The 22,586-nt window shown below is 54.6% G+C and overlaps 1 protein-coding gene across 4 annotated transcripts in view; it reads left to right on the forward strand.

Annotated features, from left to right (window-relative positions):
• FANCC (FA complementation group C) overlaps positions 1-22,200 on the forward strand; it is a gene marked incomplete at its 3' end in the record, with an annotated part of 222,335 nt that extends 200,135 nt beyond the window's left edge. For 2 of the 4 annotated variants that reach the window (XR_014796326.1, XR_014796327.1), the window contains exons 12-18: positions 5,502-5,577; positions 7,679-7,760; positions 9,930-10,104; positions 13,700-13,891; positions 15,873-16,020; positions 16,491-17,231; positions 21,361-22,200. Coding sequence is in view for 1 of the 4 variants with exons in the window: in XM_084898963.1 (XP_084755089.1) it covers positions 5,502-5,577; positions 7,679-7,760; positions 9,930-10,104; positions 13,700-13,891; positions 15,873-16,178 (831 nt within the window). Of the gene's footprint in view, positions 1-5,501; positions 5,578-7,678; positions 7,761-9,929; positions 10,105-13,699; positions 13,892-15,872; positions 16,179-16,490; positions 17,232-21,360 lie in introns of those variants that run through there. The other 2 variants (XR_014796328.1, XM_084898963.1) reach the window with 2 other exon arrangements.
• Positions 22,201-22,586: the final 386 nt, after the last annotated feature.

Below are 22,586 nucleotides of genomic sequence, written 5' to 3' on the forward strand. Positions count from 1 at the left end.
ATTCCAAGAGAGAAAGGAAGTGGTGAGGGTGATGAGGGGAGAGTTGAATCATTGTAGAGGAGGAGCTAGAATGGCCGTGACTAAGGGGGGGAGTTGGACACCATCAGCAAGCCAGGAGGCTGGCCCAGGGCCTGCAGGGTCCTGCTCTGCAGGGCTCCTCCCTGCACAGACCAGGCGGCCTGGCCAGGACCGCTGCCCAGTGAGTGACCTGGGAACAGGGCCCTTTCCGCCGAGGGCTCCCGCCTTGGGGCGTTTGTACTTCTGTGTGGGGCTCCGCCTGTTCAAGGGCCTGGGCCCTGCTTCCTCAGGGAGGCCATCCGGCACCTGGTGCTCCCAGCACTCGGACCGAGGAAGACAGCGGTGGTGCTCAGCTCTGCTGGAGTCCCAGACAGTCTGCGCCAAAGAGCCGCTCAGGTTTATCATTGCTGTTTGAGGCAGTGACACCTGTTTATGATGCATCTTTCCCATCATCTCAAGTTCGCTGGACAGTAGCTAACAGCCTTGCCGTTGGTGCCCGGTGTGGAATTGGGGAGGTCTGCGGAAAGGCACTGCTGGCTGGCCCTCGTGCTTGCTTTGAGGTATGACTGCAAACACCTCCCGTCCTCCCGGTGCAGCTGCCACTCCGGGGAGGCCCAGCCGCTGGGAAAGCTCGGCGGGGAGCGCACCTCGGTGGGGGAGACTGCGAGAGAAGTGTTGCTCTCGGGTTAGTGCGGGTCTGGTTTTCTGGTCAGCTTTGCTCCTCCTGTGTGCTGGCCTTGGGCACTACAGATTTGGACTTGACTTGCAGTTGCTTTTAATTAATTAATTTTTTATTTTTTATTGAGGTTTAATTGACATATTCTACTAGTTGTAGGTGTAAAACATAATGATGAAATATTTATATATTCTGTGAGATGATCTCCGCAATAAGTGTGGGTAACATGCCACCAAATATACTTACACGTTTCCTTGTGATGAGAACGTTTAAGATCTACAGTCTCAGTAATTTTCAAACAGGCAACATAGTATTGTGAACTGTGCTAGTATATGAAACCTGCACAGTGCCTCCCCGTCACTGACTTATTCTGTAGCTGGAATTTTGTACCCTTTGACCCCCTTCACTGATTTCCCCACCCCTCTCCCCACCTTGTTAACCACCAGTCTGTTCTCTTCATCCGAGAGCTCGTCAGTCCTTTCCCCTTCCCTTCCCCTTCCCTTCCCTTTCCCTTCCTAATTGCACATATGGCATTTGTCTTTCTCCATCTGACCATTTCACCGAGCATAATACCCTCCAGGGTCACCCATGTTGTCACAAATGGCAGAATTTCATTTTTAATGGCAGAGTAATACGCCATCCTATATACACACACAGATCACCTTTTCTTTATCCATTCACCCACTGATGGACACTTAGATTGTTTCCATATCTTAGATGTTGCAAATAATGCTGCTGTGGACCTGGGGGGTGCATATGTCTTTTTTAATTAGTGTTTTCATTTTTGTCAGATAAATACCCAGGAGTGGGACTGCTGGATCATATGGTAATTCTATTTTTAACTCTTTGAGGAACCTCCACACTGTTTTCCATAGAGGCTGCACCAATTTCCATTCCCACTAACAGTGTGTAAGGATTCCCTTTTCTCTGCATCCTTGCCAATATTTGTTATTTCTTGTCTTTTTTATGATAGAAATTCTAACATAATTTGTAATAGGTATGAGGGGATATCTCATTGTGATTTGATTTGCATTTCCCTAATGACTAGTGATGCTGAACTTCTCATGTACCTGTTGGCATCAGCATGTTTTCTTTGGAAAAATGTCTGTTCAGTTACTCTGCCCATTTTTAAATCAGATTGTTTGAGAGGTTTTTTTTTTTATTGGGTTGTATCAGTTCTTCATGTATTTTGGATATTAATCCCTTATCAGATATATGTTTTGCACATGTTTTCTCCCATGTCAGTAGGCTGCCTTTTCCTTTCGTTGAGCTGCGGAAGCACTTTGCTATGTAGCAGTGTTGTAGTTTGGTGTAGTCCCACTTGTTTATTTTTGCTTTTGTTCCCTGTGCTTTTGGAGCCAGATCTATTTTGAGTTAATATCTGCGTGTAGAATGGTGGTCCAGCCTCATTCTTTTGCCTCTGGCTGCTCAGTTTTCCCATCACCATTTATTGAAGAGACTGTCCTTGCCACATTTTATTCTCGTGGCTCCTTTGTTGTCAGTTGACCTGATATGCGTGTGTTTATTTCTGGGATCTTAGTTCTGTTACGTTGATCTGTGTGTCTGTTTTTATGCCAGCTCCATACTGTTGAAATCACTATAGCTTTATAATCAGTTTGAAGCCAGGGAGCATAACTCTTGCTTTGTTGTTTTTTTCTCAAGATTGCTTTGGCTATTTAGGGTCTTCTGAGGTTCCATACCAACTTAAAGATTGTTTTATTATCTTTGTCACTTTTAATTTAGAACAGCGCCCTGACCAGGTTACATGTATCTGGTGGTGCTTCCTAGTGGAGCAGGTCAGGGACCTGAAAAGACAGGAGCTCGTCACCCTCACCTTTGACTCCGAATAAGAGGACAATGACCTTTGCAAATGGCTGCATGTATGTATGTCATTTCTCTTCCCAGGCCATTCCTGAGTGCCTGCCTTTCTTATTAGTAGCCATTAGCATCATGGATGCCCTGCCTTCTTGCGTGTCCATTTTTAGGTCAATCATGATCCTTGATGCAGAGTGTCCTTTGTCCTGGGTGTTCCATGCATCACCCTATTCTCTCTGTGTTCTCTTTGCTCATTCACGTATCCGTGCTTAATAAAATGAGTATCTGTGAACCTGACAGCCAAACAAGACCTGGATTGATCGGAATCAGCCATGTCCATGTGCTGCTCCTCTAGCCTAGCGTCGCCAACCTTTCAGACCTCACGGACCACCGGCTGGCGACCGCTGCTCTAGCCAAGGACGGGTGGGCGGGTCTGCTGTGTGCCCCCCGGGGGTGCGCAGTGAGCCCTCTCCTGGGTGCGGGCTTTCCAGTGGCTTCTAGACCTCGCTTTCTCTTAGCGCTGCTCTCCACGTTCTTACACTTCGGGACCGAATGCTGGTTGTGAGGAATACACAGCAAATCCGTCCAGTCTGGAGCTAGTAGTGGCAGGGTCTGCTAATGTACTGGGCTGTCTCCCTCACGTCAAACTATAAACTTAGGGGAAATATTTGTTGTTGTTGTTGTAACTCCTCACCTGAGCAGATTTTCCCATTGGTTTTTAGAGAGGGTGGAAGGGAGGAGGGGAGAGAGACATCAGTTCAGTGGTCAGCAAACCGCGAGTTCGCTGCTGTGTTGACTAATGAGTTTGCCGACCACTGCATCAGCTGGTCTGGGAGGCGGCACGCACCCTCAGCGGGATCAGCTCCCAGCCGTGAGCTGGGCGGCGGCGCACACCCTGTGCAGTCAGGTCCCAGTGGCCACCTGGGCAGTGGCCTGGGAGGCGGTCGTGCACCCCTGGCGTGACCAGCTCCCAGCTGCGACCTGGGCCATAGGCCTGGGCGGCGGCCGCGCCCTCCCCTATCCCCTCACCCCGTACTCCCCACCCCCACACATGATTTGCTCCTAGCCTTGGCCTGGGCTGTGGGCCTGGGAGGCCCCACAACGGCCTATCCCCCCACCTCCCCAGCGATCAGCTCCCATCAACAGCCGGGGGGGGCGGGGGGAGAGGAGGGGTGTAGGCCTGGGAGGCAGCTGTGCCCCCAAGAGCTATCCCTTCCCCGGGGCAGCCTGGGGTGTCAGCCTCCAAAGGGCCTGCGCCCCCATGGAGCGATCCCCCCCCACACACTCACACCTATAGCCTTGGAATTCCCCTTGCCCCCAGCAGAGTGATTAGAGACAAAAAAGGAATAAAAGGAGAAAAGAAAGAAAGGACAAAAGATAAAACATCAAGAAAAAGAAAGAGAGGAAAAAAGGAAGAAACAACCACATGATACCACCTTTCCAAGGTCTCATAAAATTCCTGTTTAACGAGTTTATTTTATGACACTTTTAGTTTGGGTTTACATTTTTACTGTAAAGACCACGGCAGGTACACTGTCCAATATGTTAAAGAAAAACCCTGTCTAATAAAGAGGGAATATGCAGCGGAGGGCATGTGGGGGTGATCGGGCTGTCAGGGAAGGGCAGTTGGGGACTATTAGGCTGGCAGGGGAACAGTTAGGCATCAGTCAGGCTGGCAGGGGAGTGGTTAGGGGTAATCAGGCAGGCAGGCAAGCAGTTGGGAGCCAGCAGTTCTGGATTGTGAAAGGGATGTCTGACTGCCTGCTTAGGCCCAATCCCATAGGGATGGAGAGTGCAGGTTGGGCTGAGGGACACCCCCCACACACACACTCAGTGCACGAATTTCGTGCACTGGGCCTCTGATTTCTTATAAACTTAAATGGCATCCACTCTGTGACCACGTAATTCCACTCCTATAGTATTTACCCAACAAAATGAAAGCCCTTGTACAGAGAGAGACATAAATATAAATGTAAATCACAACTTTATTCATAATATCTAGTTCCAAACTGGAAACAACCTTCATGCCCAGCAATAGGAGAATTAATGAACAGGTTATGGCATATTCATACGATGACTACTTCTAAGCAATAAAAACATAATGAATTACACACAATAACATGGAAGAACCTCAAAAAGACATGTTGGGCCAAAGAAGCCAGACACAAAAGAATATATATTCTTATGATCCTGTTTATATGAAATTCAAGAATAAGCAAAACGAATCTCCCGTTGAGATCGGTGTTGGCGCGAGGGCAGGTGGAAGGCTGCTGTCACAGCCACAGGGCGCCGAGGGGACAGGGATGTCAAGCCCCAGGGGTTCACACAGTGACCAAAGCTTGTCACTCCAAACCCTTCTAGGGGTGTCGAACTCAATCAGAGAAGGGGCCAAAATCTAAAATCCAGCCTAAATCGCGGGCCGAATGGTTTACTGAACAGTCAGAAACTGACAATGTCATAAACTGACAGCGGAGTGCAGTGATGACAGCGCGGTGCGGGCCACATTGCAAGGCCTGGCCGGCTGGATTTGGCCCGCGGGCCTTGTGTTTGACACATGTGCGGCTTAAACCCTCCCACTTTTTACAAAAGTCCCGTAGAGCTGCTGTGCCTCCGCGGACAGGCCGAGGCCCGGGGGTGCGTGGCCTGGCGATGGTGGCGGAACACGTCTCGGCTGCCTCGGAGACTCACTTACAGAGAAGATTCCTGTGTGTGATTAGGCCCATGTGCGGAAAGGAACTTACGTAACGACACCAGAGCAGAACTTTTTGTTCCTTAAGTCCCAGATGCTTCTGTAAAAGACTGATTTTTCTGGAATGTATTTATAAGATTGCTGGAAGCATCTTTTTTTTTTTTTTTTTTTAATAAAAGAAAAACATTTTGACCACATTAGTACTAGTGGGCCCTTTTTGGGCTGAGGATGTGAGCATTTGTATTTTCTCAACACTCCTTCCAATCCTGTTCACGCGGTTTTGAATTTTTCATTCTATTGCAGCTGAAGTTTGCACTCAGGACCTACTTTCCTTACGCTCCTCCGTCTCTGGTCACGGCGCTAGTCCAGCACCCGAAAGGTATGACGTGGTTTCCGACTGCCCCTCCCCCTCCCCCTGCTCCCTAGGAAGCGGGGGAGAGGGACCCTCATCTCAGCACCCAGTCTGCTATGACAAGACCCTGTTAGGATCTTTTACCGAAAGAAAGAGAACAGCGTGAGAAAAAGGCCACTTGTTAAGTGTTGATAGTCTGCCCGGATACCATGTGCTCTGGTGCCCGCCAGGCCCACCTGGATGCCAGACAGGCTGAGACTTGGCTGAGTGAGAGGACAACAGTGCGTTTATTTGTATTTCGTTCACCCCCCTGGTTGGGAAAGAAAAGATAAAAGGAAGAATGAAGCCAAGGAGGTTTGGGGAATTTCTCCTAACCACGCCAGGGAAGGCCTGGCAGGAATTCGGGGAGTGTCAGACCACAGCCTGCTCTGACCCCCTCCCCAGGCCTCAGCAGCTGGGGGAGAATTCCAAGCCTCCAGGTGGGTGGCGCACAATCACACATTCGGTAGGTCAGGTGGTTGGTCCCTTCGGTGCCTGTGAGCTCGAGTTAGGGAGCATTTCGGAAGGAGAGTAAAGCCGGAAATCCGAGGAAGGGCGGCACAGACCAGCGTGACCGTGACCACGAGCCTCGGGAGGCACCTCACTGCCAGTGGGCGGAGAGGACGGGAGAACAAAGGAGCCCTGACACTCCCTCTCCTGCCCTCTCCGGGCCTTTCCCGGAGACCTGGGGAAGCAGATTCAGTGAGGACAGATGTCCCAGGGTTTCACAGCATTTCACAAAACCGGCTTCGTAGATTCTCATCCAGGTGACCCACCGACTCTGTCTTCTCGGAGGCTGGAGGTGGAGGTGGTGCTGGGCCTGTGAAATGTAACCTGTGGAAACACGTGGGAAGACTATTAACAAGACAGAAAAGTCAGGAATTCCCCCTTCCAGGGCTACACTCACAGCTAGTCAATCACAAGCCTAAGGCCATGAGAAGCCTGCGCTCCAGGAACAGGACTGGAGCTGTTCGTTTTAAGGAGGAACCTGTACGCAAACGACCCAGGGGCACGTGGGCCTGGGCCCAGCCTGCCCCCTTTTCCTCGGTGCGGTTGTCCTGGATTTACGTCCAAAATAAGTAAATTCAGGCAGAAGTACAAGGGCCTCCTATGCTAGTTTCTAGAACAGTCTTCTGCATATTTTAGAAAAACAAAACAGTGCTATGTTCACAAATTGAAGTGTTTTTAATAATAGAATCTTCTGTTCGTCAGAAAAGATTTGATGCCTGCTGTAAAGTGCTGTGGGCATAAAAGATGGGTCACTGATGAGCCCTGACTCCAGCTGTGAGGAGGGGACAGGAAGCAAGTACCTAAACAGCTACCCTGTTTCCCCAAAAATAAGACAGTGTTTTATATTTTTTTCCCCAAAGATGCACTAGGTCTTATTTTCAGGGGATGTCTTATTTTTCCATGCGCTAGGTCTTATTTTCGGAGGAGGTCTTATTTTCGGGGAAACACGGTAGTTCAGGAAGCCGATGAGAACGCCGTGCCTCCGGAGGCGGAGTTCAGGGGAGGGAGGGAGTGTAATCCACAGCATTTGTGGAGCAGCAGTGGGTGCTGTTCCTTACGTTATCTTCCTCATGTATTGTATTTTCTTATGGAATCTTTCACTACATGATGTTTCAAACTGCAGATACATACTGACTCGGATGTGTTTAAAATCACAGGATGACTGTGAAACCAGAAAAGCTAACTCAAGAAAAGTCATCTGTTTGTATATGTTCCTAGCCTTTTCTTTACTATAAACCTGTAATCATTTTCTGAATTCATCGCCATCAGAGCAAAAGCTGGGCAGCCGTCCCAGTTCCTTTTTGACTCTTATTAGTCCCCACGTGTTTGGAAATCGCATGTTGTTAGGACTGAGGAGGGGCCAGGTGGGCAGAAAAGGGAAAGCCGGGCCTCCGAAGGGCCTCGGGCTGCTCGGGGCTCTGCAGACTCGGAGGTGCAGCTGGTGTGGCTGAGGATCTTTCTCCCCGGGGGCCGCGTGAGAGCCTGGGGTGGGCTCCACCTCTCCCCAAACCCCTCCCCCCTCGCTGCAGAGCTCCCTCCTGTAGGCTTGTCTCCAGTTCCCCTGTTCTTCCGCCCACAGACATCCCCCAGGGACTGCGGCACCAGCCACTGAGGCGGATTTCTGAGATGCTCAGGGAAGCGGCGGAAGACCAGGCTCCGGGGTGAGCACACACTGAGGCCCCCAGGTCGGCCCCACCTGCGGTCTCCCGGGTCCTTCCCTCCCTTCAGCAGGCCGACGGGAAGGCGGCTCTCCTCCCCAGGGAGGGTTCTGAGCTGCCCCGGATGGCGGGCAGTGTTTCCGTCCCTCCTGGACCAGTGCCTCACGGGATATTAAGCACCTTCTCAGATGTGTTCCTGGCTTTTGGAGTGTACTTCCGTCTCTGCTAGCCTTCAGGGCTGCCTGTATTTGCTCCGTTGGCCAGTTTTTCCTCGGGATTCCCTGAACCTATCCCTGAGCATCACAGGCGGCGGGCCGGGCTCCTGGTGCCTCCGGAGCCAGCACTCCTCCCGCCCTCCACCCGGACGCCCGGACAGAAGAGGCAGGAAGGAGTGGGCACGCTGGGATTCCAGTGTGGCCACGCGATGCCCGCACACCCGGCCACTCTCCCCGCACCCGTTCTGGCCGCCTCTGCGAAGAGCAGAGCCGGGTCCCAGCCTCCCAGACGCCGGCCTAACCTGGGTCTGCCTTCGCTGGCTTTGGGTCCCCTGCAGGGAGGGTCCCTCTCAGGCTGGCGCTTTCTCCGCCCACATGGGACTACCCAGCACAGGCACTGGCGGCAGACAGGGAGAGTGCCCGGCGTCTCTGGCGAGGGCCTGGGCCCTGATCCGAGCGTGCAGCCCACCTGGGAGCGGGAGCCTGCGGGCCCCGCTGCTCGGCAGACCCCTGGGCAGGGCCCCGGGCCTCTTCCTTGTTCTGGGCGCATCCCGCAGCCCCACCTGGGAGCACCCAGGGAGCACAGGCCCACACCCCGCAGCCCCACCTGGGAGCACCCAGGGAGCACCCAGGGAGCACCCAGGGAGCACAGGCCCACACCCCGCAGCCCCACCTGCAGGGCCAGGGAGCACCCAGGGAGCACAGGCCCACACACCGCAGCCCCGCCGGCAGGGCCCGGGAGCACCCAGGGAGCACCCAGGGAGTACAGGCCCACACACCGCAGCCCCGCCGGCAGGGCCAGGGAGCACCCAGGGAGTACAGGCCCACACACCGCAGCCCCACCGGCAGGGTCCGGGAGCACCCAGGGAGCACAGGCCCACACCCCGCAGCCCCATCAGCAGGACCCGGGAGCACCCAGGGAGCACAGGCCCACACACCGCAGCCCCACCGGCAGGGCCCTGGGAGCACCCAGGGAGCACAGGCCCACACACCGCAGCCCCATCGGCAGGGCCCTGGGAGCACCCAGGGAGCTCCAGGGAGCACAGGCCCACACACCGCAGCCCCATCGGCAGGACCCTGGGAGCACCCAGGGAGCTCCAGGGAGCACAGGCCCACGCACCGCAGCCCCACCGGCAGGGCCCTGGGAGCACCGGCCCACACACCACAGCCCCATCGGCAGGACCCGGGAGCACCCAGGGAGCACAGGCCCACACACCGCAGCCCCGCCGGCAGGACCCGGGGAGCACCTGCTCTCCCCGGGGAAGGAGTGAGAAAGTGCTGCCTCCTCTCTCTCCGTGTCTTCACTGCCTTCATGGCATCTCCTCAGCTGTGGCCAGGAGAGCTCACTGCCTGCCTCGGGCTGCCCGCTCCTGTTTTCCAGGGGCTGTTAACCCCGTGACCCGGAGGGTCCTCACCTTGAGCTGGCGGCCCAGTTCTCAGAGTGCCGGGGGCTGGCCTCGCTCCCAGAGGCTGGGACTTCTCCGCTCTCAGCTCCGCGCTGACAGGAAAGGAGGCCATATTCAGCTCGTTAAAATGCACGATTGCCAGGACGTGGACCAGCCCTGTGTTCTGGCAGAGCAGCAGCACGTTTCTGCCCGGGCCCCTCCGGCTGCTGCTCGCTCGGGGCGCGGGGCTGCTTGTGGCCGGAGCCCTCCCAGGCAGAAGGTCCTCGTCCTGCACCCTCCGTGCTGGCCACGGGCACCGCCTGCCTTCTCCAGGGCCGGTCACGCAGGCTCCTGGTGTGAGGACTTGGTGTCTGGGTTCTCCGGGCCCGGGCCTCGGGGGCATGCTCAGAAGGCCCGGTGGCGCAGGGCGGGAGCTGGTCTCTGAGGCCCCCGTGCTCCTGTGGGCGGCAGCGGCGGAGCGATGGAGGCCAGCCGTTCGCAGGCATTGCGTGCTTAAGCGCCAAAGGAAGAGAAGCCAGGCCTGGCTGCCATGTGTTCTGGTTCCGTTCCAGGTCCTCCGGAGGCCCCTTTGAGAGCTGGTTCCTGTTCGCTCGCTTTGGAGGCTGGGCGGACATGGCGGCTGAGCAGTTACTGATGTCAGCGGCTGACCCCCCTGAGGCCCTGCTGTGGCTCTTGGCATTCAGCTACAGCCCACGTGACGGGAGCCAGCCGAGAGCGCAGACCATGGTGGGTGGCGGTACGCGGTGTGGGTGGCATCCAGGGTGGGCCTTTCCTGAGCTGGAAGGATCCTACCAGAGGGGGCCCAGCAATGGGTTTGGCTTCCACTAACCCCAGGTCCCTAAGTGTGAGTGCTCCCAGTTCCTCATGGCAGCGCCTGGATGTCCTGGGGGGGGGGGGGAGGGGGGGGCGCGCTCTCCTGTATCCAGCCTCTGGGAGCACTGAAGGGAGGGTGCCGCCTGTGCCCAGGCCTCTCTGCTGGCTCAGCCGCCCGGCTGCCCTCGCACAGCCGCCGGCCCAGGGGATGCCAGGCAGAGTCTGGCCACTCGTCTGAGGAGCTCTGTCTGACCAGGCCTGGCTGTGCTGCTTCCGTCTGCACTTCCTGCCCTCCTGGGTCCGCCACAGTCCTCACACTGCCGGCTCTGTTAGAGTTCTTACAAGTAATCACATGCTATTAACCACTCTGCTTCTGAAAGGGACTCGGTCATTTCCTAAATGACAGGGCAGCTAAGCACAGGCCGGGCAGGGCTGTGGCATCAGCGTGGTGATTTCGTGTGGAATACAGTAACTGCAGGAAGCAGTGCTCTGATCAAAGGCATGGCACCTGCCTCGCAAGCATTCATTTGTTGGTTTTTAAAACTTCAACTGCCAGCGCCTGGTGCTGATGTTAACGATTACAGGGAGAGGCCGCAGGGGAGCGCTCTGCTGGGCTCCATGTCCTGTGTTCGGCCCGCAGCCGGCAGGGACGGCTGAGTCTGATTGGCTACAGGCCTGCGTGCGGTGGGACGAAGAGAGTTTGGGATTTAAAAAGCTGAAATTTGGCGATAATATATTTTGGATAAAAAATAGAACACTATTTAGAAAATTAACACAACCCACATATGCTATCCCTCTTAAAATATCACATTAAATTAATTAAGGAAATGGTTAATTTGTTTTCATCATCTTATGCTTAATAATAATTAAAATATATGAAGCTCTGTTGATTTCTAAAGCCCTTTTATATGTACTTCATTTTATTCCATATAAGCCAAGGTTATGTGTCAGATTCCATGTTGATCACAGAAACTGAGTTTCACTTTTTTTTTTAATTAATATACTTTTTACTGTTGACAGTATTACATGTGTCCCCTTTTTTCTCCCCGTTTTTCACCCAGCCCCCCCCCCTCCCCAGGCCCTCACCACCACCGATGCATATATGATCTCTTCCCACCCACCCACCCTGCCTTTCCTGAGATTCTGCAGTCTGTTCCATGCTTCTGTGTTTCGGAATCTATTTTGTTCATCCGTTTATTTTGTTCATTGGATTCCACATGAGTCAGATCATGTGATGCTTGTCTTTCTCTGACTGGCTTAGCATGGAGAAATAAATTGTCCTATAGGATTTACTTTCTGGAAAGTTCTGCATTGGCACACCTTTCCCGTTAGTGGGATCCTCTCCGTACTGAAACCACGCGTGGCTCTCTGTGTGCTCCGTCCATGTCCGTCCCGCTGTGCTGGCGGCACCGTCCCAGCGGTGAGCCCTCCCTCCGGGCGCCCCCCCCCCGAGGGAGGCGCTGGGCTGTGTGCCGTGGCAGGAGTGGGCTTCCCTCCTGTACCTGTAGCCGAGCCCCCGCTCCCTGGGTGTCCTGGGTGTCACCCTGACCGGGTCAGGCGGTCGGTGCCTTCGGAAGCGCAGTGACTATGTGAGCCACTGAGCGGCGCCTGAGCCCACAATGCCGCCTGGCAGAACCTTGCTGCTGGTGGAAGCACGGTCTGCCCGGGGTGTGCTCCCCGAGCCAGGCCCTCTGCGTGGCCGCCTGGACTTGGTCACGATGAAAAGAGAGGTCTGTGTCTGCCCTTGGGATCCGGCGGGCTCATGCTCCAGCCCTGTCGTTCCGTCCCTGGGAGTTCCCCTGGGAACCAGAGATCGCAGGTATAATCACCAGGAATAACCTCAGCATCGCTTTTCATCACAAAACCTGGAAGTGACCAAACTTCCAACAATAAGGATGTTGGCTAAATGCCGTGGTATATTCCAACCACGTGGTACGTTCTACATGGAAATCGTGCTCCCCACGAGCAGGTGCTGGAGTGCGGCGAGCTGTCGGGTGCGCTGTGAAGAGACTGCGAACAGGCGGTGTGGTGAGCGCTGTGTCCGCGTGCGGAGAAAGGCAGGCATGCGCACAGGAAGGACGAAAAGGCTGTAACTGTAGTTTTTAACTGAGTCTTTTTAGCTGGTGGAGTTATCGGTCATTTAATTTTCCTTTTTTACATTTTGTTTAATTTCCTACAATGAGCATATATACATTTCCATAATGCAAAGAATGCTTAGGAAAGAGTTTCTCTTTCTCCCGAAACAATGAGAAAGCTTCGCTTTGGGGATGTCAGGAAGGCGCCGGGGGAGCCAGGCTAGGATGGGGTGCCGGCAAGAAGGCGGGCGGGCTCTGAGCTGACCCCTGTGCCCCGCAGTGTGCAGGCCCCGGGCCTCTGGCTCCCGCCGAGCCGGCAGCCGGGGCGCGGCCGCAGGAGGGGCGGCGGGAGGGCCTCCGGGCAGGGCCGCTGGGAAGAGCCGCTGCCGCCTCTCACGGGCTTGGACTGTCACGGTCGCTCACAGCTCCTCGTGTCCTGGCGTTTGTGACGGCCTCACTGAAGGAGCCTCTCATCCAGAAAGGGGCTCCCACAAACCCATACAGTGGTCACGGGGATTCTTCGAGAGGCCAAGTTTCCTTCGTTTGAAACGTAGCTGTTGGCGAGGTCTGCATGGCATTTGGGGTCTTTGGTTCCCGTTCTCCCTTCTTTTCCAAGTCACAACGTGACGTACCATTCTCATCGCATGCAGAAGTCTCAGCATGAAATCAATATTTTTAATGCAAGACAACCCCAGACCTCTCACAATCACCTTTAGTACGTGGGTGCCACGGACTTGTGACCTCTGCTTGGGCTTTAAACATGTATGAACAGATGGTCCGGCATCTAGAACAAAACGGGGTATGTGTGTGTGTGTGCTGTGTGTGCTGTGTGTGTGTGTGTGCTGTGTGTGTGTGTGTGTGCGCGTGTGTGTGTGCTCTGTGTGCGTGTGTGCTGTGTGTGTGTGTGCTGTGTGTGTGTGCTGTGTGTGCGTGCTGTGTGTGTGTGTGTGCTGTATGTGTGTGTGTGTGTGTGTGTGTGTGTGCGTGCTGTGTGTGTGTGTGTGCTGTATGTGTGTGTGTGTGTCCTCCCCCCGCCCCCGGAGACGGCCCCGGGAGCCCCCGCACAGACAGGCCCGCAGCCCGCACACGGGCTCCCGCTGATGTGTGGCCGCGATAGCGAGCGAGTCCTCAAGGAGCCTTTTGTTCTCCCCCCACAGTGTAAAGCCTGACTGCACTCTGCTAAGGGCTTCTCTCTGTTTCTTTTCATACAAGAAAAGGTCAGGTCCTGGCCTGGTGCCCAGCTGCTTAGCGAGCAAGACGAAAGAAAGTCAAGAAAATTCCATTACGCCCATCGGGTTTGTTTGGAGCGATGTGGAAACCCAGACTCGGGCGGCCTCACCACCGCCCGCGGGCCCTGGTCCTCTGCTCCGCGCGGGCGCCTCCCAGGACCGTCTGTCCCGTCTCCTAACCTCCCCTCTGAAATGCCTCCGCAGGCGGAGCTGAAGGCAGTGCTCGGCCCCCTCCGCAGGCTGCTCAGAAGCCCGACCCCCTCGGCCAGGGATGTGCTGGCAGCAGCCGGAGCGCGGCCAGGCGGGGCCTGTGGGCAGCTGACCAGGCACCTCCTCCTGACCTTCCTGCTCTGGGCGCCCGCAGGCCGCGCGGCTGCCCGGGACGTCCTCGGCCACGTAAGTGTCCTGTTTTAGCATTCTCACTTTCATTCGCATTCACCACGGGCCGGGCCTTGGCAGGTGTGTGTACCGGGATGCTGTCCGCACACGGATGGCCAGACAGGAGGTGGACAGCGGGACGGACCTCAGAGCCTGCCCCGGGCAACACCATGTCCCAGAAGAGACCAGGGAGGCTCAGAGGAAGGAGCCCTTCTCTTCACAGCCTCTGGCGCCTTCTGAGGGGGCCCTGGCTGAGGCTGCCTTTTAGCCGGGGTGCCTGTGCCACAGCCTCGGCCATCTCCCGCCCTGGCCTCTCACCACCGCCCTGGCCTCTCACCACCGCCCTGGCCTCTCACCACTGCCCTGGCCCTCTCACCACCGGCTGCTCCTCGCCTCCCCCCGGGGCCCGGCAGGGGCTTTAGTCAGAGTCTCCACCAGTCTCACGTCAGACGCCTTCTTTGCCTGAGCTGCTCTCTCTGCCCCCCCTCCCCGTCCCCAGCTTCAGGGCCCCGCTCTGCGCCTCCGATGGGGACCAGGCCGAGCAGCCTGTCTGGCGTCCAGACCCCCCTGCCCATGGCGCCTTCTCTGCCTTGTGTCCCCCTCGGAGCCCACCCTTCACGCCGGCCCCGGTGCCGGCCTGGCCCGGGCGCTCCTGTGGGCTCCTGGGCTGCACCTGCCGGAGGCCCGGGTGGAGAGCGAGGAGGCTGTCCCTGCTGCTGGGGCTCCTTACACATCCTGTGGAGGGTTCAGTGTAAACCGACCCTCACAACCAATGCATAGATGCTGTAATGGCGAGCAGACAGCGGCTCACGCGGCTGTGTCTAAAAAGCCACGGTAAACTGTGCGGCTCAATTGTAAGGTTCTCGCCCTCCCCTTTTTTGCTGAGCTGACATTCTTGGGAAAACTCTTATGGGCACCAACAACTCCATTTCCTGAGGCCGCAGTGAGCAGAACTCACAACTCCTGCCTCTCTCACAATCAGGTGTTAAAACCTTAGGTGCCTTTGAAACAGCGGGGCCCAGTGCAGCCAAGAACGCCATTTGCCATTCCTAAAGCTGTTTGTGCGAAAACAGGCGGCATGTCCCGCAGCTTTTCTGGTTCTCATACAGTGTGAGTGCGCCTTTGTGGGAAGTCAACCCCATTCCTGTGTGCCTGCTCCCCCACGCCAGTGACCCCAAAGCCGCCCCACCCCGTCATCTCCCCCAGCCAGTGACCCCAACGCCGCCCCACCCCGTCATCTCCCCCAGCCAGTGACCCCAAACCACACCACCCCGTCATCTCCCCCAGCCAGTGACCCCAACGCCGCCCCACCCCGTCATCTCCCCCAGCCAGTGACCCCAAAGCTCCACCACCCCGTCATCTCCCCCAGCCAGTGACCCCAAACCACACCACCCCGTCATCTCCCCCAGCCAGTGACCCCAATGCCGCCCCACCCCGTCATCTCCCCCAGCCAGTGACCCCAAACCACACCACCCCGTCATCTCCCCCAGCCAGTGACCCCAACGCCGCCCCACCCCGTCATCTCCCCCAGCCAGTGACCCCAAAGCTCCACCACCCCGTCATCTCCCCCAGCCAGTGACCCCAAAGCCGCCCCACCCCGTCATCTCCCCCAGCCAGTGACCCCAAAGCCGCACCACCCCGTCATCTCCCCCAGCCAGTGACCCCAAAGCCGCCCCACCGCCCCATCATCTCCCCCAGCCAGTGACCCCAAACCACACCACCCCGTCATCTCCCCCAGCCAGTGACCCCAAAGCCGCACCACCCCGTCATCTCCCCCAGCCAGTGACCCAAAGCCCCACAGCGAGTGACCCCAAAGCTGCCCCCAGGACAGTGCCGTGGCCTCCGAGGGGGAGTGGGAGGGCACCTGTGGGAAGGCCGCTCCCCGGTCCAGCCTCCGGGCGGGGTGCCCGCTGGTGCCGGGAGCAGCTGGCGGGAACGCTGCCTCCGCAGGCAGAGGACTGTCTGAAGGGCTGCACGTGGCTTCTCTGTCCTCACTCAGGTGGCGCAGACTGAGGCGGCGGCCCAGGACACCATCGGCTTCCTGGACCAGACCCTGTACCGATGGGATCGCCTCCGCACGGAGGCCCCGGCACCCAGACGCCTGGCCCGGGAGCTCCTCGCAGAGCTGCGTGCGTGGCCAGTGCCGGCCGCTGACCAGCAATGCCCTCCCTGCGGCCCGGTGCGGCCCGCTGACCAGCGCTGCCCTCCCTGCGGCCCGCTGACCAGTGATACCCTGCGGCCCGCTGACCAGCGACGCCCTCCCCGCGGCCCGCTGACCAGCGCTGCCCTCCCCGCGGCCCGCTGACCAGCGCTGCCCTCCCCGCGGCCCGCTGACCAGCGCTGCCCTCCCCGCGGCCCGCTGACCAGCGCTGCCCTCCCCGCGGCCCGCTGACCAGCGCTGCCCTCCCCGCGGCCCGCTGACCAGCGCTGCCCTCCCCGCGGCCCGCTGACCAGCGCTGCCCTCCCCGCGGCCCGCTGACCAGCGATGCCCTCCCCGCGGCCCGCTGACCAGCGATGCCCTCCCCGCGGCCCGCTGACCAGCGCTGCCCTCCCCGCGGCCCGCTGACCAGCAATGCCCTCCCCGCGGCCCGCTGACCAGCGCTGCCCTCCCCGCGGCCCGCTGACCAGCGATGCCCTCCCTGCGGCCGGTGCGGCCCGTTGACCAGCGATGCCCTCCCTGTGGCCGGTGCGGGGCCGGGTGCAGGGGTGGCTCCGTGGCCGGCAGGCGCCCTCTGGGAGCAGCACAGCCCCCGGAGCCACCCTGCACGGCCCCTGGGAGAATGCTGCTCCGAGGCGGCCCCTCCGCCCGCTCAGCCAGGGCTGCGCGCTGATGGCTGGAGTTTACGCCGTTCACATCCTCCTGAGCAGCTCCGCTGGGGTCAGAGAACCACTGAGAAAGGCTCCGGTGGGGGGGCGACTTTTCTTTCTTTTTCCCTCACCAAAGCAAGATGCACAGCCTTATCCAAATGTTTGTCTTTGGACCAGGAGATGGGCCATGAACCACTTCCGCTCATTCAGTCATTCCGCCCCTTCCCGGCTGCCCGTCTGCGTTTGAAGTCAGGCGTTGCGGCCGGTGTTCGCTGGGTCCACAGGAGCGGAGAGAGCACGATTCCAGGTCTCTGCGGGGAGCACTGCCCGGAGCACCGGGAGCGGCCGGGGGGAGCGAGCAGGCAGGCCCCGGCGTGGAGAGCGGCCGGCGGCGCCACGGGAGCCAGGCTGTGCTGAGCGCCGGCTGTGCAGCCGCAGCCGCAGCCGCAGCCCGAGGGGAGGACACTCCAGACACCAGGACGGGTGTCAGCAGTGACCTTGTGCCGTGACTGGAAATGGGAATTTCTAATAAAGAATTGGTAACCCTGAGGTTAGTATTATTTCACATCAGTTAATGAGTGTTTCTCTTCAGGTTTATTCCAACTTAATCGACTGTATGCTCCTCTCTGTGTCTCCTGCGTGTCAGGCGGTCAGGACTGTGTCCACTGTGACTGACGTGCAGGCTGTGACCTCTGTGCTCCCTCAGGCGGGCTCCTGGGGGGTGTTAGCATCAGGGGCCAGGCGTTACTGCAGCCAGAGCAGAGGAAGCCTGCCACTATTCAGGCTGATCAGTGAGGCCGCGTAAGCCTGCATTCCTAGGAAGCTGCTGCACCCATTGGCACCCAGGGGAGGGCACCAGCCTAGCCCAAAGCGGGTGAGCACCCCGCTTTTCAACCTCCCCGCCCAGAGTGGGCGAGGTGAGCACATGCCCATGGGAGCCAGGAGGCAGCGCAGAGGCCTGTCAGTCTGGCCTGGGGAAGGGATCGGATTGGATAGAGGGCTGACCCCAGAATAGCTAGGAGCGGACTGGTGAGAGGGTGGGCCGAGTGCAACCCGGGAAGCTTGGAAAGTTGATGGGTCATTTTGAAAAAGCTCCTGGTCCTTCCCAAACCCAAAACAGTATAATCCCAGCTAACAGAGCTCTGCTCCCCTGCCCTTACTCTCTTCCTCCCGCCCTCCTGGTAACAAGCACCGCCCCTTGGGTTTGCTGGTTTTCTCCATAGCAACCCTGTGGCCAGCAGCTGCCTGGGGCCTGAGCACAGGCCAGCCAGGAACAGAGCCAGAAGCCAGGGGAGGAGGACATGATCTGACCACGGCGCTCCATGTCTGGCCATGGCCCTCTTCCTGGTCTTAGTGAAAACAAGGTGGGCAGTTTCCACAGCAGGAAGGATGGGGACGGCACTGGGAACCAGGGCAGCCTTTGGCCTCCTCCTCGATGCTCTTCCCACTCGGCCTCACCCTCCCGCCGGGAGGCGCCGAACGCTCTGCTCAGGACTCCGTGAGAGGAACAGTACGAGGCCGGGGTCTGTGGATTCGACAGAGGCTGCGCTGTGAGAGTAAATGCTTGTTTCAGTAGATGGATCCACCTGAAGATCTGGAAATTCCAGTAACGTTTAACCTGAGCCTGCCTTTGGTTACAGTATGAGAGGTACAGCACTAAAATACTTTGATCACAGGTGCCATCATCGTCATCATCACTTTCACACACTTCAGCTGGCGTTGACGCCTCCAGCGTGGACTCCGCCATGGAGGCCGTGACCAGCCTCTGGGGGCCAGTGTGGTAGCTGCGAGTGACCCCTGCAGGGGCACCCCGGAACTAGCCTCCCTCTGGGGGTGCTTTCACGTGGACTGAATGACCCCCGTCCCGCGTGGTTCGGGGTTCAGACTCTGGAGGAGGGGCTGCACCCAAGTGAAAGAGACAAGAAACAGTAACTTGGAAATATTGGGGAACCAGGCGGGAGCCCAGCTCAAGAGGAAGGACTCTGCCTGGTCCCCCAATATTTCCAAACTATTATTTCTTGTCTCATTTCTTTCATTTGTGTTGGCCACATGGCTTGCCACTCCCCTTGGGGCCGCCATCTTGAAACAGCAAAGGCCAACCCCTCCCTTTGAATTAGCCAATCGGGAAAGACCATGCACCTGGGCTCCAATTAAGAGCAAGGGACAGTTCACATGCATTGTTAAGGCACTCTGCTTCAGAAAGGAACCTGCAAAGATTCAGAGCCAAGTTCAAACAGGAAACTTTCTGGGGGGATAGCATGTGTCCAGTCAGGGACACTGGGCAAGCCAAGAGTCATGACTCCCTGTGGGGGTGTCTGCCAGGATACTCTGGGTGTTTGTGTTTCACAGATTGGGAGTTTATGAATTATTTTCAATGCTCAATACACTGCTTGCAATATGCCATGTGCCTCATTTTTAAGTCTTACACATTATTTATTCTTTATATGTTGGAATTATAATTGAATCCAAGTAAAATCTAGGAAAATTACTGAAAACTCCCATAATCCTTCTGTATATGCAAATAAGCCAAAAGGGATACTCTTTAAAAATATAATTTTAAGCTTAATAAAAAGGAGAAATTTTAAAATTTTGAAATCTCTTCTGCTGATATTTACAGGGTAAACTAAAGATTGTTGTTAAAATATTAAATCTCACAATAATTAAAGTCACCATAAATGAAAATCACTTGAAATATATGGCTTTGCGGCAGTATTTATTAAGACCTCAAAAAGTAACCATCTTTTTTGTATTTGTTGCTTGATATAAAAAAGAAAGACAAAAGGTCTTTAAAATGAAGTTCCTTAAGTATGATATAGGAATCACTCTGGAAGGAAGTGAAGTGCAATTTCCTTCATTGTAATTAAAAGTCAATATACTCATGCACTGCTGGTGGGAATGCAGACTGGTGTAGCCACTGTGGAGAACAGTATGGCATTTCCTCAAAAAATTAAAAGTGCAATTCCTTTAATCCAGTAATTCCACTCTTAGGAATATATTCTAAGAAACCAGAAACACCAGTCAGAAAGGATATATGCACCCCTATGTTCATAGCAGCACAGTCTACAATAGCTAGGATTTGGAAACAGCCTAGACGCCCATCAGCAAATGATTGGATCCAAAAACTATGGTACATCTACACAATGGAATACTATGCTGCCATAAAAAAGAAGGAATTCTCATCATTTGCAGCAACCTGGATGGGATTGGAGAACATCATGCCGAGTGAAATAAGCCAGTCAATGAAAGAGAAACATCCACTCATTTATGGATAATAAAGAACATTATAAACTGATGAACAAAAAGATAGATATAGAGACACTAAAGCAACAAACAGACTGTCAAATTACAGCAGGGAGGGTAGGGAGATCTGGGGGAGATAAGAGATCAACCAAAGGACTTGTATGCATGCATATAAGGACAACCAATGGACACAAAACTCTGGAGGGGGGGGACATGTATGCAAGTGGTGGTGATGGGGGCAATGGAAAGATATGTACACATATAATACCTTAATAAAAAAAAATTTTAATTCTTAAAAAAAATAAAATAGATTTACATAAAAAAGAAGTCAATATATTACTTCAAGAGGGAAAGTAAATAATTTGTGTTTTTGCCTCCCTGTCAAAGCTTATGTAATGTTGCCCAAAGACTAATAGCAGAAATTTAATGTCATCTACTGTCCATAACCTAGGATAAGTAAAGTTTTTTTTAAAAAAACTCTTATTTCAGATCTATTTAAATTTGTTAATTAAAATAAATGAATATTCATAAAAATGTTGTTGTATTGGGCAGGAAACTGTTCCTGAAGCATTAACTAATTTTTTACTAATGGTTTATCTCATAGTTCAAAAACTGGTCGAAACCCATTTGGCTAAATGGATAGAGCGTCGGCCTGAGGACTGAAAGGTCCCGGATTCGATTCCGGTCAAGGGCATGTACCTTGGTTGCGGGCACATCCCCAGTAGGGGGTGTGCAAGAGGCAGCCGATAGATGATTCTCTCTCATCATTGTTTCTAACTCTCTATCCCTCTCTCTTCCTCTCTGTAAAAAATCAATAAAATATATATTTTTTTAAAAACTGATTAACATGCAATGAATCCAAAGCAGTCATATTTCTGTGCATAAAATTAAAATAAAAAAGTTATCAAGACTGCATTGCAAAATTTCCAAAAGCCTCTTAATATTATTTTAGTCAAAAAAGGAAGGGGGAGCCGGGACCAGTTTGGCTCAATGGATAGAGCGTCGGCTTGGGGACTGAGGGGCCCCGGGTTCGATTCCAGTCGGGGGCATGTACCTTGGTTGCGGGCACATCCCCAGTGGGGGGTGTGCAAGAAGCAGCTGATCAATGACTCTCTCTTATTGATGTTTCTAACTCTCTATCTCTCTCCCTTCCTCTCTGTACAAGAATCAATAAAATATATTTAAAAAAAAAAAAAAAAAGCAAGGGGGATAGTGGAATAATCCCCTGTGAGTAAATTACATCAAGAAAAATTTTTACTTTAAAAATTATTTTTCACTTGTAATGCTGAAGACAAGACACCCATGAAAACACACATAGTATCAAAATAAGCCAAAGGAAAATGGTTTGGGAACAATTAAAATAAAATAAAGGATCTCAAGTCTGGTTTATAGAAAATATTCTTTTATTAACCTTTAGTCAAGAATATGTTTATTTCCAGAAAACTCCTCCAAGCCTGTGTGGATTCCTGCAACAATGGATCCCAGATAGAAACTGACAGGATTGCTCCAGCCACGAAGACAAGAGGAGAAACAGTCCAGAGATGGAAGATGGTGAAGACGCCTTGCCACACTAGCAGTCAGCAGCTGAGCGTCGCTGCAGGTTGCCCAGGGCCAAGCCAGAGAAGGTCGGACCTGCATTGTCGCTGTTTGCCCACCATCCAGAACTGGCATGTACACATAAGGAACTGTTGGACACTGAAATTGGGATTCGAAAAACTGTTGGCCCAGAAAGAAACTTACTACAGACTGATTCATTTGCCTCTCAGCATATTGCTTGTCTCATTTTTGTTCTCATATGTTTATTTCTAGCCTGCAGGTGTGGAATGAAGAGTCTTAAAAGGACTCGAACGCTTCAGGCGACATTCACTTTTCAGTGTTTTTTAAGGAAAAGAAGCGGGAGACGTGGGAAAGGCCTATTGTCTTCACTGGCAGAGAGGTGTGGACACGGAGCCCAGATGCTGGTGACCCTTGCGCTCTGGCAAAGCTCAGAGCTATGCACCCACTGTTCGCTGAGGCAATGGTAGCTGAAGCAACTTCCCCACCAGACAGACATGTAAATCTTACTGATAAGAGGGTCTGCCTGTTACTGGAAATTGCCTGGCTATAGGTGTGTCCCAAACTGAATAAAAGGATGGCAAAGCCGGAGCCCAGGCAGAGTCCTTCCTCTTGGACTGGGCTTCCGCCTGGTCCCCCAATATTTCCAAACTATTGTTGTCTTGTCTCTTTCATTTGTGTGTGGCCCCTCTTCCAGAGCTTAAACCCTAAACCATGCAGGATGTGGGAATTCACAGTGGACACCCATTCACACTGTATTTTTAAAAAATCTTTATTGTTGAGAGTATTGCAGATGTCCCCTTCCCCCCCCCCCCTCCACCCAGTTCCCACCCTGCCCCAGGCCTTCACTACCCTACTGTCTGTGTCCATAGGTAAGATCTTTGGTTAATCTCTTCTCATTTCACCCCTTCCCTCTGAAAGCACAGTGAGACTGTGTGTAGGGAGAGGGTTATGGCCCTCCCTTATAGATAACTAACTGCTTTTCTCTTGCTGCTTTTAAGGTTCTCCCTTTGTCTTTAACCCCTGGCATTTTAATTATGATGTGTCCTGGTGTGGGCCTCTTTGAGTTCCTCTTATTTGGGACTCTCTGTGCTCCTTGGACTTGTAAGTA

The sequence above is a fragment of the Pipistrellus hanaki genome (assembly GCF_964339955.1).
Source record: "Pipistrellus hanaki genome assembly, chromosome: 11".
In the NCBI taxonomy this organism is placed as follows: Eukaryota; Metazoa; Chordata; class Mammalia; order Chiroptera; family Vespertilionidae; genus Pipistrellus; species Pipistrellus hanaki.